Source organism: Melanerpes formicivorus, unplaced genomic scaffold, assembly GCF_026170545.1.
Source record: "Melanerpes formicivorus ecotype bairdi unplaced genomic scaffold, bMelFor1.0.p_v2 SCAF_74, whole genome shotgun sequence".
NCBI classification, from domain to species: Eukaryota; Metazoa; Chordata; class Aves; order Piciformes; family Picidae; genus Melanerpes; species Melanerpes formicivorus.
The window spans coordinates 3,085,030-3,104,502 of NW_027142426.1; the positions used below are offsets into that span (position 1 = coordinate 3,085,030).

The 19,473-nt window shown below is 43.2% G+C and overlaps 1 protein-coding gene across 3 annotated transcripts in view; it reads left to right on the forward strand.

Moving 5' to 3' along the window:
* Positions 1–19,473, forward strand: part of CHCHD6 (coiled-coil-helix-coiled-coil-helix domain containing 6) — a 123,099-nt gene that overhangs the window by 73,084 nt on the left and 30,542 nt on the right. For all 3 annotated transcript variants that reach the window (XM_068163802.1, XM_068163801.1, XM_068163803.1), the window contains one exon: positions 8,655–8,790. In XM_068163802.1, the coding sequence (XP_068019903.1) occupies positions 8,655–8,790 (136 nt within the window). The remainder of the gene's footprint in view (positions 1–8,654; positions 8,791–19,473) is intronic.

Sequence of the window (19,473 nt, forward strand, 5' to 3'; positions counted from 1 at the left end):
CTTATTGCTGTCTACAACTACCTGAAAGGGGTTTGTAGCCAGGTGGGGGTTGGTCTCTTCTCCCCAGGCATCCAGCACTAGAACAAGAGGACACAGTCTCAAGCTGCGCCAGGGGAGGTTTAGGCTGGATGTTAGGAAGAAGTTCTTCAATGAAAGAGTAGTTTGCCATTGGAATGGGCTGCCCAGAGAGGTGGTGGAGTCACCATCACTGGAGGGGTTTAGGAAGAGACTGGATGGGGCACTTGGTGGCATGGTTTAGTTGATTAGATGGTGTTGGATAATAGGTTGGACACAGTGATCTCAAAGGTCTCTTCCAACCTGTTCTGGTCTGGTCTATTCTATTCTTATTCTATTCTGATTCTATTCTGATTCTATTCTGATTCCATTCCATTCCATCCTATTCCATCCGATTCCTGTCCTATTCTTATCCTATTCTTATTTCATTCCATTCCATTCCCATAAGAAACATTTACTGAACACCTGTGTCCCCCTCTTGTCTTGTGGTTATGTGAAATCAGCATGCACTTTCTTCAGAATACTTTTTGGGGAGGGCTTTAGTAGACCAACAAAGAATATGGGTCCACCATTCTCTCAGCAAGTAGTGTCCCAGCTAACCCTGGGCAATCTCAGCACTGCCACAACCTATGCATTCTTTGGGCCAGGGCTGCATGTGTTCTGTAACTGCATGCATTCCCTTCCTGACCTGAGATCTTAACTAGTTTTCAAGTTTTTATTTTTTATTTTCTCTGAAGAAAGAAACTCCCTATTCGGGTCACTTGTTGGGCTGTGTGTTGTTTTCAGATTCGGTTATTGCTTGCTATATTGCTTTTCTGCCTTGTGGGAGCTGAGCCAGCTTCCTTTCTGATTCAGAGAACTCCTTCCAGCAACAAGATTCTGACTCATTCCTGCTTGGCTTCCAGAGACCATTTTGCTGCTAACTTTAGGCTCTTCATCTTTCCTAGTCAACTTTTAGTAGCTTGGCATCTCTGGAAAAAGTGGTGCATGGCTTTGTGGGCAGGAGATCCGGTTCTGTTAACTTCTGTATCTCTTGGCAAGTGAAGGAAGAGGCAGTTTCTCATAACTCAGTATTCTACCATCGTAATCAGTAAAGAATTTACATCCAAATGTACATTGGAATTATCCAATTGTGGGGAAAAGTCTCTCATTATTCCAAACCACTTGCCATCTGCCCTGCAGAATGCTAATAAAGAGATGATTAGTTATTGTGTTTCCAGGTTCAGTAGGATAGGGATCACTTGATTTTTTTATATGGTTTTGTACAGTATTTTGCATATTGCTGCCCTCCTCCTCCCCTGAAGACCCACAGCCCACCACCAAAACCCAAGTGCCTGCAGCTTATGGGGGGAGCTGAGGAAGCTGGTAGAATTTGGTTGTGAAGCTGCACTTGGCAAAGTGCAATGAAGTGTGAATTGAAATCTTTTAGGATGACCTATTAATCAAATGGGAAATGACCCCTTGTGTGTGAGGATAGACTGTATAGGAGGGTAAGAGAGTTGATGCTACATTGGAGTAAGAAAAATAGAAGACTTGGAACCAGCACTGGATGGGTCACACAATCTCTGCATCAATTTCATCACTGAAATGGAGAGGTTGTTGGATTTCCAAAATTAGAGGTTATTACAGAGAACTGCTAGATTCTTAGTATTTTCCACTGCAATCCCTATATTTCAGAGCTTGGGTTTTGGTTTTGGCCTGGTTTTACCTTTCTTTCTTCTTATTATTCATTGTATTTTGGGGGGATTTTAGGTGTTTTTTCTTGTTTTTTTTTGTTTGGGGTTTTTTTGTTGGCTTGTTTTGTGGGGTGGGGTTTTGTTTTGGGGTTTTTTTCCTGAAGAAAATGTGGTTGTGTCAGGCTGTTTTCACTGAACACAGTACAGTGACACAACAAGTTGCTGACACTTGAGATTTGGGCATTTGTGTAACTTTTGTTCTCAGTGATAGAATCTAATTGCTTACACAGAAGAAGATTTCAGAACAGCTTCTGCGTGTCTGTATCAGAAGGAAAGGAGATATCAGTCCTGGGAAGGACAAGGGTGCATTGAGTGCACAAATTGCAGTGGGGAATTGTGTGGCAGCTTCAAACAAGCTGTCAAAACAAGAATGGAGATTGGGAAGTACTTGAGTGACAAATTTTGTAGGATCACGGAGTCATGCAGAAACTCACAGTGCTCTATAAATATACATTCATTAGGCACTTTTGTGGACAAGGTAGGGAAAAAGAGAATTGTGTGACCTGTTATTGAAATGCAGCTGTCAAGAGGAGAAAGAGAGAGGGGAAATAGGGCAGCTGTGCTGTAGTGTGCTGCAAACAATGTGACAAGGCACATGGAAAAAGGTTTAGAAAGACAAGAATACAACTGCTTCAGCTGAGATTTGGACACACTGCCCCTATTCTCATGAAAATTGTCATGAGGTTTCATCCTTGTTTTGTAGCCTGTTTCCTCTTGCTCTACACAATGTTGCTTCTACAAGCCTTGTATTCCATCCAGATCAGTGGCAATGCCTGATGAGCAGTCTTTTGAATACATGAGGCTGATCAGAAATATTTCCTTCCTAATCACATTAGTCTATCCTCGTGAGGCATTCAGTTTACACTGAGCTAGGTTATGTAGCTTAAATATTACTGCATTTTTAGTAGACATTTGGATAATCTATTAAACTTACTCCTTCTCTTACTTTTCCTGCCAGACAGCTGCAACATGACCCTTCCCTCTTTCATTTAAAGCCATGTTATCAGGCTGATGTGCAGAATCAGGGAATCCCATAGGTGGCTGTCAGGCTGTAGTGCTTGCTTTGTGACAGTGAAGTCCTGTGGCCTGTGCTGAAAGTTAGCTTTCAGGACCCTTTGTTCTGAGCTGATGAGGTTGTTTTATGTGGGTGAAAATGCTTCAATTGTGTTTAATTTTCTGCTGTAAATGTCAAGGATGCACTAATGAGAGAGGATGGAACCTTGCTATGTGCTGTGTATTGCATTTGTCTGGAGTTATTTTTCTGACATGTTAAAGAGAAGCCGTCAGTGCTACCCAAGGGACAAAGCAGTTTTACAGGTCAGTTAACCACTTACCAGTTTTCATCCCTATACAGTACAGCATGGCAGCACGCCACGCTGATGTGAGCAAACCACCACTGAGTTTAGTCTGAAGTGCCTGTAATGTACCCTGTACGTGCTGACCAGCTGATTCCTCCTTGACATGCAGAAACTGCTGCTCTGTGCCCTGGGTTTTGCTCGTAGTGCTGCACATGCTCTTCATTGCTGACCTTTGAGGCTGTCTGCACTGTGGTGACAATGGTGACTGATGTGGCTTGCTCAAGTTACCTCAGACACTAGTCCTAGTCAAATAATGCAGTAGAAGGCAGCTAGCAGTTGTTGGATTTTGCAGCCCACAGGAAATTCCAGGTTACTGCCCCATCTATGTTGCTGCTTGCAGCTGCGTGCTGAAGTTAGCTGCTCTGAAATGGTCATATGTGAGGCACCCTGCATACCTTTGTTTTTTGCTTTCTGAACAGAAATATCCAAATGTCTACCTTTAGATACCATCAGTTGCTTAGTTTTTGTTGGGTTTTTTTTTCCTTATCTTGAGTAGTTTCCCAGAGTAAAAGGTGAAAAAGAGAATCTTGCTCTAAACTCCATCTGGAATTGCTGTTCTACCCAGTGAAGCCAAGTGGTGGTGTGGCACTCACTTTGCACTAGTCTAAAGAGCTGCCAAGTCCTAAAGCACTAAAGATGCATCTCTCTTGGCTAGTCTGATTTTTCAGCTGGGTGAAAGAACTAGCTGATACATACCTATCTTCCAGCTTTCCCTTGCTTTCCAATACTGAGTCCGTAAGTCTTCTTCCATAAAGGAAACTTGTCAGCGGCAACTCGCCAGCAGCCGTTGTGCTGTGTTTGAGACCTCCTGTCTTTGGGGGTCTGTATCATGATGATAGGGCCTTAATTGCCTCTTGCAGTAAGTTTTTTGTGTTTGTCTTTGGAAGCTATGTTGCTTCTTGATTAATTGATGGACATTTAGGCCAGCACTCTTCCCACTATTGCAGAGCTTAGGATGGAAATTCTCAAAGAACCTTGCTTTAACCTCCCGGACACTTAGCACTTCTTCGTGGGGTTTATATCCACGTAGAAATGAATTTGCCAAGACAAATGAATGCAGTTATTGACTGGAGCAGCCATTACCTGCTGCTATTGAACAGTTAGGAGGGGGTTAAGAAGAAAACCTCTTCTGAGCCACTAGATTGGCCCTGACTAAGATGAATGTCTAATTCACTCCCAGCATCCTTACTGCTGCCAGTAATAAAAAGCTTGCTTCACATATTCACCCCACTGCAGACGTTTCTCTTAAATTAAATATCAAGAGGACATATAATAGCACGATTCCACGCCAAGCCAATATTATCAGATTGATGTCAGCAGTGATAATAGAAGAAGGATAAGTTGATGAGATTTCATTTATTAAATAAAGTAAAAGGGAATATGCAGTGATAGAGAGGATTTGGTAACTCTTGGTGTGTCAAAATGCAGCAAGATCATGCTCGTTTTGTCTTACCTCAAGGGATAGCAGAGAGAAAATGCCCTTTGTTTCATTTTAAGAAAACCTCTCCCTTGTTTTCCAGACAGAGACCTGATTTAGATCCCTCCATGGGAGGGGAAGTTCTGAAATAATGGATTTCATGTGTACATAGCCTTCCTTCCCATTGAACAGTGGTGAGGCACAGGTTTCTTTCCCTGCTATGATGGGGGACACCCTGCTAATGAGTTTTATTTCTGAGTTCATCCTCTAGTTTTTCTTGCCTGTCATCTTCTCTCCATTCCTCTTCCTCCCAAGAGACGAGAGTGCAGGTTATTGGTTTAATCTTTCATATTCTGTATATCCTGCATTTATTTCCCAGGTATTGTCAGGGCTCATCTCCCATTCATCCCTGTCTGCAGGTATTGTCCTAGCCCCTCCCAGCCCAGCCTTTCTCTCTTGTCTTTTTCCTAGCTGCTGTAAAGGAGCCCCTTGCATCTGTTTTGCTAATAGTGGTAGCAATTGCAACGTGTTTTGTTTCAGACAGAGGCTAATTGTCTGCCTTATTTGATGGTGGCATATTATGCTTAAAACTGTGACCCATTGTAGAAGAAAGGTCAAAGCGTGCTAGTTTTCTGCTCTTTATGTATTCAAACCTCATCCCTGCTCCACCATGTTCCTTCCCCCTTGTTGTTTAAGAAATAGTAATAAAACCCTTCAAACAATGAGGTGCTTACCAAGAGCAGTGTAGTGAAGAGTCCAGAAGATTAATTTTTCTAAAGGTTAATTAGAGCCAACAGCCTTGAGCTAGGTTGAGGTTCAAGTGAGATAGCTGGCAAAGGTCCACCTCCTTTGGAAGTCAATGTGTCATTGCTCTCAGCAGAGATGTTTGTAGTTAGCCGCTACTCGTGCCCATCAAGTTTTTTGTGTTTAGGTTCCTTTTCTTTTCAAATACCTACAAGCAGAGGCTGTAAGATGCAAGTAGTGTTACAGGGCTATAGTTCCCCCTTGTATGGAAATGTTACAACCTGAAGGTAAGAGACTTAGTGTGAGCATCAGTGGCAACCCTTTGAGTCAGGTAGGACAGCAGTAGTGATTACTGTGCTTGAGCACTTGTTCACCAAAGCACTAGAGAGATCCCTTTTCAGTCCAGATGGGTACCCCAACTTGTCTGCTAGATGTGGGTGACTTGTGTACTCCCAGGCTCTGCAGGATATGCTTCCTTGTGGCAAGCTGACATTTACTTCTTGTCCCCTCGTTTCATAGCTCACACTGCACAGTGGGGCACAGTGACAGTTTTCTCCCACACAGCACTAGCTTACTGCTCCAGAGTCAAATGTCATTCTCAGTGGGATTTAACTGGTTCTGATGAATTTCCAATTCACTTGTGAATGCACTGACATATTGGTTTGTGTAATGTGTATTGATAATTACCTTAACCGGCTTTGCATTGTTTTGATTAGTTTCTCAAAATCTGTTTTAAGAACCTGATGCAATTGATGCATGACCACAGTTGGCTTTATTCAAGAAATAAAGGAGAATATTCTTGTTATGCTTCTGAGTACCTGGTACCAAATAAATCCTGTGTGTTGTGAGAAGTGGCAGGTGAGTGCCAGAACAAGAGTACACGGTCTCAAGCTGCACCAGGGGAGGCTTAGGCTGGAGGTTAGGAGGAAATTCTACACAGAGAGAGTGATTGCCCATTGGAGTGGGCTGCCCGGGGACGTGGTGGAGTCACCATCATTGGAGGTGTTTAGGAGACCTGATAGGGTGCTTGGTTTCATGGTTTAGTTGATTAGGTGGGCTGGATGATAGGTTGGACGTGATGATCTCTAAGGTCTCTTCCAACCTGGTGTATTCTATTGTATTGTGTGAACACTGATTTAAGTACTTGCTGGACAATGTATGCCATTCTGAGCTGACTGATCCCTTGCCTCTGGTATCCTTTAAGCAGCCACACTCACTCTGTGGCTTCTCATTCACCACTGTGTAGCTTTTAAATACCCCTCTGCACTGTGGGCTGAGCATCAAGAGGTCTCCTTGAGAAGAGAACAACAGACTTTGCACTACTGTCTGAGCCCACAGATGGGTCCCAGTGTTATATTTACTCTAGGCAGCGAAGGCTGGTGCAGTAGGAGGGATGGTGAGGAAACAGACCCAGAAAAAAAAAAAGGTGTAATTCCTATAGCTCTCCATGCTGACAATGGCAACCTCAAGCATTCATCTAAATACTTTTGAGATGTTTGCACCATGTTGTTCACTTCAGACGAATACAGACTGGTTTGCGGCGTGCTGTCCTTTTTTGCTCTTCCAGTTCTCTGTGTGAGAATTGCAAAATGTCCTTCAGTTTAACATGGCTGGGTTTCAAAAAACCTAATTTTAAAAGTCTTAACTTCTTCAATGAAGTGAGGGATTTGGTGGTATTTCCTGACCTGGTATTGTTTGGTATCATTTCCACAGTCTCACTGATTTGATTAGAGTGACATTAAAGTTAGTGACAAAGCAAAATGCCAACATTATGAGTTTCTGAAGCTCTCCCTGGGTTCTTTCCTATTCCAAAAGTTGAGGATTTTTTTTTAGAATATGGATTTTTAGAGGCTTTAAAGGTGATTTGCTATAGAACATAGAAATTAGAAATGTGCACTAGCCACTAGGGACCATACATGAAATAAGTTTCTTCTAAAGCTGTAAGATTAGAGCAGAGGTGGAAAAAGATGTCTGTGTAGTATCTTTGGTGGTTTCTGATCCAAACCTCAGTGATTTAGAGTGTGACTGTCAAACTGTAGCTGATAAATTCTTAATTTGTCTGTGTATGTTGACAGTAGGACTGAGGACTGGAAAGGTATCATTTGGAGTATATCTCAACCAAACTATTTTGAGGGAGCAATCAGATTGCTGATACGGAAAGGACAGAGGTATTTTTTTTTTTCTTCTTTTGGCCCTTCTGCTTGCCTTCCAGCTGCTTAAAAAATGAGCATGATTTGGAAACTCTCATCTGAGCTCTTTGAAAGCTTTTAGATGATCTTGGTTTAAGATTTCTTAGAAGTCTGTTCCACCTGAGATGAGGCATGCCCAGGAACAGATCCTGTTTTCTCTCTGCCTTGCTATGAAGCCCTGTTGCTGAATGAGTGCCTGTCGTTAGTGTGGAAGTGAATACATCACAGCGTGGCACTAATGTCTGCCTGTGGCATCAAGTGCTTTGGAAGGAAGAGGTGCATTTGATATTTGGACACATCTCTCTAATCACATTGGGGCAGAAAATGCAAAGAATTAAATGGGTTTATGGTTTAGGAAGCAGCGTCTGAGGATTGCTACACCTAAGCATATGCTCTCTTGTTCTCTGGTAAAGCATCCTGTGGCAATTGTGCTGCAGACTCCTGCAATGTCTGTCTGCCTGTCTGTGCAGCTGACGACACTGTCGTTACTATGTTTGTGTCACTGTTGCTGGTATTGTTTTACAATGACCCTCCTCTTTATGGTACTGTTGCTGATGATGTGCCATATGTACACATACACATTAGAGTGTAAGAACATCATCCCTAATTGTTCTTGGGTAGCTGTCAATGCCATTTACAGAGTATGACTACTAATTGCTTCAGAAATACAAAGAAACAGATAGCTGGTCTTGCTATTATTCCAGTCTCTAGGAGAAGAGCAATGCTTCCAACCATGTTGGATTTGTTGAAGTGTTTAAACAGATGAAAATACAATAGATTGAGGCAGCTTATTCAACAAGTCTGTTCAGGTCCTTATCAGACTGTGTACAGATCTAGTGCAGGCCCAATCAGGATTCCTGAGTTCTGCCAAAGATTTCCAATGTGAGTTGGGGAAATAATTGAACCTCTTGGAATTGACTTTCTTTTTTGACTGCAGAGGAGAGACAAACTTCTATCTAAGGGTAAAACTGCCTTCCACACCAGCCTAGAAAGGTGTTCTGTTTTTCTGCTAGGTACCCTAGATTTCTCAGCCAAAAGACACTGCAGGTCCTTTGACCAACTTTGGTGATTGCTGTTCCCACCAGTTTCTAAATTACGACTAGTGTAATAGAGACTGGGTCTCCAGTACAAGGTAAGTGTGTGAAAACTCCTCTTCATACTTTTCTTTTTTTCCCTGTGCTTATTTTCCCCACAGGAGAAGGAACACTGACCCTGTCTGTGCGAACCTGCAGTCTGAAATTCTGAAGTGCTACCAAGAAAACAAATGTGAAGTGCTCAAATGCTCCGAGCTGGCTAAGGAATATCAGCGCTGCGTTAGTGCCGCTCAGAAGGTAATAAAAGCTGCTCTGTTGTACCTGGCTGGCTTTGCTGTCCAGTTTTGCATGGTGTTTTCTTCTGGGAAGTGTTTCTGAGAGGCATGGTATCTTTTAGTCAATTTGCCACATTCATAGGAGACAATTGTTTTCTTCTTTTTATTCCTTTTCCCACATTCATTTCACATTTCCTAGTCACACTGCGGTATGTCTTGGCTTTATTCCTATGAGTCCTGTTATACAGGGCTGCCACCAAACTACTGACTCCAGTGGTTCTAGGTTTCAAAATCAGTCACAATAATTTCCACAAGTTTTACCTTTTTGGATAGTCTCTTTTGCAAAGGCTAAGCAAAGCCATTTTGCTAGTGGTGGCAACATTTTGAATGGGCTGTAAGCATCCTCCCATTATGGGAGTTCACAGGTGGAGGCTTCTTTACTGAGCAAAGCTGCTGCCTGCTAAGAGAAGTGCATCATCTTGTGCAGAGAGTCAGCAAGCCTTATGGCTATTCCTTCTGAGATGCAGAACCCTAGTAGATTCTGTTGATGCCTTAGGACACCAGCTGCTTGGTACCTTGGAATATTTTCTGGCTATTAAAACAAGTGAAGGAGAAAAGAAAAATGAAGTATTTGGACATTACAAGTAGCATATGGTCTTGGTAAAAGTGCATGGTAAGACATACTCTGCTGCTTGGGATATCCGGAGTGCAAAGGATTCTGTTCCCCATGTGAGAACTCAGTGGGTCAAGTGTCCCCCAAAAGCAGACTTTTCCTTGTTTTTTGAGGGCAGAAAATTCTCCAATTCTCCAAAAATGCTGAGAATAGTAAGGTGGATTTGGGGAAAAGGATGGAGCCTTCTGGGAATAGAAACCCGAGATTCCTCTCATGGGATTACTAATGCAAAGGCTGGGGGAGAGGTGAAGATTTCATAGAAGCAGTCTTTCTCTGTCGCATTAGCATTGTGAGGGGAAGCTGTATGCCTGATTTAAGTATAACATGAAACAAGCTGCCAGCCAGCTCCCAGAAGAAACCCGACAGAAGGAGATGGGAAAATTGTCAGGATATATTAGACCAAATGTTGTTGCTAGTCCTAGTGGAATTTTTTTCCTTCCTGTTTACAAAGAAGGTCTTTGTATGTCTGCAAATCAGCAAGGTTAAGGCTGCCAGGGAAAGGGCTTTTCTCTGATATCTTTCAAGTCTCCATCTCCCAAAACATGTGGTTTCTTTTTCTTTCTCAGCTTTAAAGTAAAGCAGTGCCTGTGCCACTGCTGCACAATCCATGCCCTCTGGTGCTGTGCATGGAGCACTGGTGCATCTATTGCCAGTCTCTGTTACCTGATGCTTTCGCCTCGCCTCCTGTAAATCAGCCTTGTAGCCTTTTCTGTGGAGTGTATCTTTAGCAAATGCATTTACCAATACATCTTTATTGTGTGCAGTGCAGGCGGAATGTGATTACCCAGGAAGACAGATTGCATTAAACTTCAGCATATTTGCAAGCTGTGGCTCCAACCCGCCTGAGAAAGGGGCTGGGACACTGCCAGCCCTGAGCCCCAGCCCAGTGTTATTATAGAGTAGGGTGGAAGCTGAATGACTGGGAACAGCAGAGGGCATTGAAAGATCCCATTAACTTGGATCTCTTTTGGATTTGGGTGGTGGTAGGTTTGTGGTAGGTTTTTCTTTCTAAACCAAAACCTGGGGCTTGTCATTGTTCCCAGAGTGCTCTCTTGAGGAAATTTTTCCCCTGTTACAGAAACTTCCTTGAAGCAGCATTGCATGTGCATGAGAACAATGTGGCAGAAAATCTCCTTGCTGTGTTTTAAGAGAGACCAAGGAATGGGTAACTGAACCTTGCAGCTAAATACAGACACTAGAGCAAGTACAAATTCACATCGAACTTGTGTAAGGCAGTGTATCTTCCGTAGTCCCCTTTGTTCCTGGACAGCTCAAGCCCTAACAGTTTGCCTCATTGCTCTTACTGACTCCCGTGCCTCCTGAGATAGATATATGTAGTGATCACAAGCTGTTATGTTTTTTTGTGAAGGATTAAAGCTCCCTCCTCCCCTCCCCTTTTAAGCTGTTATTTTTCTATAAGTTTAAATTAGCATCTTCCACCAAATGGCTTTGTCTCACGCATTCCTCATGCAGGAAATTCAGGTTGGAGGAATGTGGGGGAGAGGGGCCAGAATCTCTGCATTTCTTGAGTGGTTTTTTTTTCCCTTTATTTTATTTTTTTAACCTTTTTTAACTGTTATTATTAAGCACAATTTGTTATCTAGCACAGGAGGTTGTATTCAAAGCTGGATGTGTGACTTCGGCTCACTCGCACGCTGGTGATTTGTTCTTCAGCTTTTTACTAAAGATTTTATAAGGCTTGGTGAATATTCTTTAATGAAGCATCTGGTTCTCTGCAAGTTCCTTTTGAGGGCTGGTAAAAATGTCTCCAGGGCATGGTATACATTAGACTCAGAGAAAGCGAGCTCTAGTTTTCTAGAGTGAAAATTACAGTGGATGAGAAGAATTCTTCCCATCTTCCCCCTTGCTGTGTTGCTTTGAGACTGTTCCTTTGGGCGCCCATCTCCCTTTGCCTGTTGCTTTGCACATCTCATATCTGAGCTGGGATCTGAAATGTACTCTCAGTTACTTCTGCCCCAAGGACAAATAGATCAGGTAATCATTTAATGAGTTTTGAAATTTATTTTCTACTCATACCCTGTGCAGGCCCTCTTACTGCAGCAGGTTACTTAATTGTGCATGATAGGGATGTAACTGACATTAAATGTTCTGTATGTTTTCTGGCCACCAGGTTTTCGTTTGTAGTCAAGGGAGAGAAAGGAATAAGCACCACTAGTGCATGGCACATCTGATCCTAAAACAGTCATTTGAAACAGCTTGGCTGAAGCGCCATCCACGAGTGAGCATTTGTCTGCCAGTTGAGAGGCACATCCAAACTATGAACTCCAAAGTCAACGCTTGTAGTGGGATATTCATAGAGCTGTGGGAATAGGATCCTGCTCTGGTTGTCCACCTGTGTAGATGACATGCTTTCAGCTTGCCCTGCCTAACCTGCTTTACTGATATTGCTTTTTATACCATCCAGAATGTCAAGTTTTGGTACTGTTGCCATTGGCTTGCTGAAGCAGTGTCAGCCCACGTAGGCTCTGGGTTCCTTGCTTCATCCTGTGCTTTGCTTATGTGGAAGCTCTCTGACTTCACCGAGTACGTTGCTGTAATGTCTCCTGTTTAATTTAGGAGTGTTTTATCTTTTCTGGTGGTCTGTTTTCATGGCTCTGCAGAACTTCAGCTACAGCATAAAAATCACTGGCTTTAAATCTAATAAAAGCTGGGATAATGGGACAGCTGTGGAAGGGGCAGTTCCCATTGTGTCTTTTAAAATTGCCTGTAGTTTATTGACCACGGGTTTCACCAAGAGCTACCGCTGCCGTTAGATAATGAGAATTGAAAATTGCTGCTGCTGCTTCCCCAAGGTTTTATCTTGTGCCAATGAGAAGAGGCTGTGGAAGGAAGAGGAGAGTGGTCGGTGGAAATCTGCATTATGTCTTGCTTTGAGTCCAGGTGGAAAGGAAAAACAAATTGTTTCTTTTTTTTAAAGCCCAAGTCCTGTTAGTGAACTGGGCAACGAGGCTGGGGAGAGGCCCTGAGCACAAGCCCTACGAGGAGAGGCTGAGGGAACTGGGGTTGTTTAGCCTGGAGAAGAGGAGGCTCAGGGGTGACCTCATTGCTGTCTACAACTACCTGAAGGGGGGTTGTCGCCAGGAGGGAGTTGGTCTCTTCTCTCAAGCAACCAGTACCAGAACAAGAGGACACAGTCTCAAGCTGCACCAGGGGAAGTTTAGGCTCAAGATGAGGAGAAAGTTCTTCACAGAGAGAGTTGTTTGCCACTGGAATGTGCTGCCCAGGGAGGTGGTGGATTCGCCATCCCTGGAGGTGTTCAAGAGGGGATTGGACGTGGCACTTGGTGCCATGGTCTAGTTATGGGGTCTGTGGTGACAGGTTGGACTTGATCTTTGAGGTCTTTTCCAACCTTGGTGATACTGTGGTACTGTGTAATTGGTTCCCTCACCCTGCAGATACAGACTCCCATGCAAGCCTCTCAGAATATTTGTGACCCATTCTGCTTCCCTTATGTCCTGTCCACACAAGTAGGCAAGGCTGAATTTCCATTGAGTTTTAGTTGTATAATTTGCTACATAATTGATGATTTTTGCCAAAGAATCTGACCAGCTGCCACTTGAAAAATGTGACCTCTGGTGACCCTGTATTACCATGATTTGAGACGTCAAACAGAACCTGCTTCTTGTGACTGTGCAGGAAAATGTCTCTTAGGAAAGAGTGTGTATCCCTTTCTTTCCAAGTGTTTTCTTGCTGTCTCTAGGTGCTTGTCTTTCACAGAAGGACCAAGGTGAAATTTTTGTGCTCTAGCTCCTGGCCAAACCAAGCTATAAAGAGCTGCATACTCAGACACGTGTATTCCCTTGTCAATAGGAGCTGTGTACACCGAGCTAGGAGCCATTCATAATTCTGTGCTCTTTTTCCCTGCTCTGTGGCCAGCTTCTCACGAGTCTGCTATTCATAACAAAGGTAAACCTACTTCTGTCAGGGCTCTAGGGCTCGTCTAGACGTGGAAATTAGAATGCAATAAACTGATGAGTGAGTTTATGGTCCAACAACTTGTGTCTATGAACGTTCTGGGTTTGTAATGGAAGTGCAGGGAAAATTCACACTCGTTTACTGTGAGTCACTCTGCTATGCAAACAAGCCCTTGCAAAACACTGATTGACTGAGCAGAGGTAGTCTTTTAACATAACCTTGAATTGACTGCATTCTCATTTGCCCTTGACTGTAATAAAAGGAACGTGGTCAATTTACTGTGCCTACTTTTCCAAGCGATCCCTGTGAAAGTGCAGTTCTCATTTAGCACACACAGCAAAGCATTGCAACCCTGCTGGAAGTTTGTCTCTAATCTGCGGGTGGTGACCTGGATTGCTGAGATGCTGCTGCAGGTAGTCATGCAGTGTCCTGTCCTGATGGAGCAGTTTCACACAAGCATTTTGGATCTTGCTGAAGCATGGACTGTTGGGAGCTTTCATTTCCACAACCTGAATCTCTCTCTGCTTAACAGAAACAGCTTTGGGATGCATTGGATGCCACAGGCTGCACTGCAGGTATCTCTGATCCTTCTTGATCATTGGGCTCTTGTTAAAGAATTGCTTCTGTTCTGAAGGACTGCAGAATGCTTTATAGATTATGTACTTAGTAGGGTAGAGAGCAGCAGCCAGTGTGTGTGGCTGTGGGAAGAAAGCTTTGGCCAGATATACTGAGGTCCATACCTGCACTTGAGAAATGCCAGGATTTCTCCTCCCCCACGATTCTGCAAAGGTAGATCTTAGGTGTTGAAGTCTCACTGAGAAGATATAAATATATCACACAGTATGCTGCTTGAAATGCAATATATCAAACTTGGAAGGCTCTGAGGTGGTTTGAGCTTTGTGAAATTCAGCTTTGTACTTTCAAATAAATCTGTGTTTCATACCTGGGGGGTGATATGCCCAGCCATCCTCAGCCACCTGTATACCTGCCCTGCCTTTCGTTTCTTGGTGCTTGCTCAAAGCAAACATATCTGTAAAGCATTTTTCTTGCCTTTTCTGTAAAGTCAATCCTCTTTTTAAAATCTTTCTGTTTCCCAACCTTTATTTGTGTAAATGCTGTGGTGATAACACTATTGAAGGAGTTTATGACTCAATAAATGGCCCCCACAAGGGAGTCAGTGGAGAGGCTGCAAGCTGCAGGCAGCTGCTGTTTGTTTAGTCATAAACACAGAGGAGAGCAGTAGTGGATTAGCTGTACCCAAGCCTACCCTGACCTGTTCTTCACCAGGGTGAAAAGGAGCCATCTTTTGCTTCTAATGATAAATGATGGAAATGATTATTGTTTTGATTTTTAAGACAACAGTTCTTGGTTCTGGTGAGTCTTGAGTTTATACACAATCCTTCATAACCTCAAGAGTTCATCAGTGGATAAACTAAAAATACAGAGCTGCCTGAAAGGATGTGAACTGCCATCTTAGTATATGAGGCATGTCCCAAAATTAAATGGTGGGCTGCTTAAAATGGAAATAGCTGCTGCCTATACCTGGCATTTAAGAAACTGGAAGCTTAAGTTCTTTGTTTGCTTTGTGTCTGAACACTTCAGGAAGCCCTGATGTTCCCCACAGTCTGCTGTGTCCTCAGCGCTTATTAACCCACTGTCTGCTGTTTGTAGTCCACATAAAGCCCCAAGGTGTCACCTCCTGCAGCTTCAAACTTTTTCTGCACACTTGGCTGTGCTTCAGGTCTCCTCTGCCAGAGATACTTAGTGTCCATACTTTGCATCATCATTTCATCTCACGTTCTTGTATCCATTGCCTGGTCTGGATGGAGGACTTCTGGCCTTGTTTGTCTTCTCAAAACCAATCCGTTGTCCAACAGGTCAATGCAGAGTCTGTGTGCATTTATTTGGGGGGGTTGTTTATTTGATTTTTTTTTTGGTTTTGACATTGTTAAAGTGAGGCTGAATTGTCTTTGGGTAAAATTTCTCACTTGATGATTCTGATCTCAGTAAAGTTAATCTAAGTATGCATGTTTCACAGATGGGTCAGAAGGTAAATTTGTTAGAAGGGGCAAAGGAGTAATATTTCCATTACAGCATCTGAAGCTGAACTATTTTGGTGTTTTGTTACTTTTAACATGTGGTCTGTGCTACAGTTCTTCTTGTTTTAAAACTTAGTTTGCCTGAACCTATTTAAAGCAGTCTATTTTTTATTCTCTATAATAAAGATACTGTAAGAGCTATCCAGTCAGGGAAGAGAAGCCATAGCTGACTTGATGCTGTGATGTGGTCTTTGAGTGGGTGAATCTGAAAAGGCTCATTTGAAGTTAGGTATCAAAATTTCAAGAAAAGTAGAGCCAAGCACTGTCAAGAGAGGAATGTGATTCTCTAATTCAATGGGTTTGTTTTCTGAAGACTAATGTGTCCAGTTCTGGGCCCCTCAGTTTAGGGAAGATGTTGACTTGCTGGAATGTGTCCAGAGAAGGGCAACAAAGTTGGTGAGGGGTTTGGAGCACAAGCCCTATGAGGAGAGGCTGAGGGAGCTAGGGTTGCTTAGCCTGGAGAAGAGGAGGCTCAGGGGAGACCTTACTGCTGTCTACAACTACCTGAAGGGAGGTTGTAGCCAGGAGGAGGGGTTGGTCTCTTCTCCCAGGCAACCAGCACTAGAACAAGAGGACACAGTCTCAAGCTGCACCAGGGTAGGTTTAGACTGGATGTCAGGAAGAAATTCTTCATAGAGAGAGTGATTGCCCATTGGAATGGGCTGCCCAGGGAGGTGGTGGAGTTGCCATCTCTGGAGGTGTTTAGGAGGAGACTTGATAGGGTGCTTGGTTGCATGGTTTAGTTGATTAGGTGGTGTTGGATGATGGGTTGGATGTGATGATCTTGAAGGTCTCTTCTGGTCTGGTCTCTTCTCTTCGGGTCTGTTCTGTTCTATTCTATATTTTAGCTGAAATTAATGGCAGCTAAATGGATCTACTAGATTTCTGTAGTTGTGTGCTCTTGTGGTGTGTAAGGCAGTGCTATCCTGTAGCCAGTATTCAGTTGGACTTATTTAGCATGGGAAGTAGTTGCTTGGGGGTGAGAGTGTTGTGATGCATCATGCTATTTTAATGCCAAATGTTTTCACCGAAGATTTGTAGCACTGTGTTGGCAAGTTGGAAATGGAAATTCTTACTGGGATTAATTCCAGGAGACTGATGACCAAGCAGTCTTGGACAGGAAGAAGTTGATTTCCAATTTTTAAACTATGAGTTTTGCTGCTGAAGTTAGATTGAAACAGATCCACAAAAATTGCTGTCGATAGCAACTGCTGGGTGGAAGCACAAGGTCAGTGGTCAAATGCCTTCTGAATCTCAAGAAGTTCCAAAATAGCTGTGACTTCCATAACTTCCGTGCTAATGTTAGATCCATTCTCTGACAACCTGGCTATAACTTGGGGAATTATTTCAGTGATGCCAAAGTCTTCATGACAAACTGGGGAAACCGAAGATTTGTTATGCTCCTTGTTGGTCATAGTCTGTGCAGGATGATTTCCTGCTACATGCAGTTTGCAGTTTCCACACACCATCCATCAGCTGTTTTTGTTAGCAAGTCTTGAGGCTGAGTACCTTGAGGACTAATAGGATTTGAAGCCTTCCCCAATCGGCTGAATGTGTCTGTGTTGATAGCCTCTACCGGGGTTATTCCGTGGCAGCCCAGTGGAAGAGCTGCTACCCAGCAAGCAAGACTGCCCTACCTAGCCTTGCTTTGCAGGCCAAAGAGAACTTGGGAAGTTAATGAGCGATGGATGATCCCTTCTATCAGTAGGAAACCAATCCATTTGTTGTCAGAGCTATGGCATGTTGGAGGAGAAGGATTGCAGAAGTTGCTGTGATGCTGCTTTCTGGTGTTTGTTCTCTCCACAGAGCCTCCTTCCAAGACAGTGGAGCATTCAGCTGTTAGAAAAATCTAAACTTTGTGGGGAGGTTTCTTTCTGCATCTTGCCTGCATTAATTGCTTGTGGTTTTCACCCTGCTGTGACACTGTCCCATGAGCCTCTGTGTCTGGAGATATTTCCCATTTATATTTGGGATGCCTCCAAAGCAATTCAAAGCTATCCGTTCTAGCTAGACCTTCTCAAGCCAGTTTAAATAACCTTTCTGAACACCAGTGCTTCAAATACAGGAACAAGATATGTTGAGGACAGCCTGTTACAGTGACCTCAGTATAGTGCTAGAGTTAGCTCTGCTGTTGGTACTTTCATCTGTTAGCAAGAAACTTTCCTTTTGCTGGAACACTGGTTTTGCTAGAGGCCTTTGGGGGCCTTTAAAAACTGGTGAAAGGCCCTTACAGACCTGTGCATTCACAGAAACTATCCACAGAGCCAACACTTCTTGTAATTGCAGTTTGTTACTTTTGTAATGTGAGGGAAGCAGGTAGGGAAGCCTTGAGTTAGGATGGCACTGCAAAGTCTTGTGTATCTTCTGAAGTTGGAGAAACTTGCTGCTCAGCTGTGCTAAGCCTGAATGTGCATCCAGAAGTGCAGACAAAATTATTTTGACAACGTGTTCACTCTTTGTCCCTGCTGAATGCCTATTTGTCCTCTACAAATGGATTTCAGGATCAGCCAACCTCCAGCTCTGAGTCAGTCTAATAAGGTATGGTAGGTAGGGTTTAAAAGCTGTTTTGCAAACAGCTGGTTCCCTGCATATATTAGAGGGCATGGTTTTTAAAATAATGCTGTTGGAAAGCTGTTGATTTCACTTTTGAAATATCTGTATGCTGTTATATCTCAGCTCTTCTGCCTCTGTCCTTCAAGCTCTCTGCCTGCCCTCTGCCTGCTTATCTTTCTGTCATTTCTGATTACCTCCACCCATCTGCCTCTGCATTCTCTCCCACTCAGTTTATCAGTCCATGTTTGCTGCCCACAAGGACTGGGTTTATTTTTTCTGAGCAGATCATCTGTTGAGTTATTTCACTGATCTGTGTAGCAGAAAGCTAAAGGTTGCTTGGTTCAGTCTATTAGTAAAACATTATTCCACTGCTCTTTTATTGGGGGGCTGGGAGTTCTGAACATCACCAATACATTTGCAGCATGCTTGTGTGTTTGCAGGTGCCTAGTTCCCTTCTGAGAATGAATTTAATACTGGTGAAAGAAGATCATGAAATTGTATTTATTTGTTTCAAAACTCCTGAACAGACTGAGGTGCACACAGTAATCATTCCAGTTCTCTCTGTGCAGTGTGGTTTTTCAGGCCTGCTCTGATCTAAGTGTTTCCTATGGAAATGGAGAATGGTTTTCTTCATTTACTTGTTCCTGGGATTCTGGGATTCTTCTTTGAGCTTGCAAACAAGGATGATTTCAAGTGTTCTGGTGATCTAATTGCTGTGGGCACTGTCTTAAAAACTGAAAGGAGCACCCACTTACACAAGTCATTCAAGCCTCTGGCAGGTGGCAGTGCCTTCCTGCCATGACTGAAATGGTACCTTCCCATTACAGTTATTTGCACCTGTACAGACTCTTGGATCTCCAAATCTCCTTTCTGTTTGTTTGAAGTTTCATTCAGTGGATACATCCTCAAGAAATCACAAAACTGAACAAAATGCAAGCTTAAAACTTTGTGAGATGATAGCAGCTGGAACCTTTTCCTGCTTTCATTCAGATCAGACTGTTGAAAGATTTTACATTTGTCTTATTCTCTGAATGATGTTTCCTACTCATGCCTTGCAGTTGCTCTGAGTTTATTCTCTTTAGTACTGTGCAGTGCCCCAGCTCAGCTACTTAAGCAGTTAGGTTTCTGTCTAGGACACACCTTTCCCCTTCAGGTGTTACATTATATAACAGCTTCCCGTTCTTGAGGTTTTTCTGTGTGTCAGTATCTTGATTGTTGTGGAAAGTGGTGATGCTGAACTGATTGGATCTGTATGGCTGCCTGTTCAGGGGATTAGACTAGCAGTACCCAGCTACTTGATAGGTCCCTGCACTGCTGCTATTAAAAAAGACATTCTTCTATGAAAGCCTCATCACTGATAGGGCTGTAAAGCTTTGGATCAGGGGCTGAAACCATAGTTGGCAAAGTCTGCGTGTTCTAGGATGAGAGAGCTGTACAGAAGAAA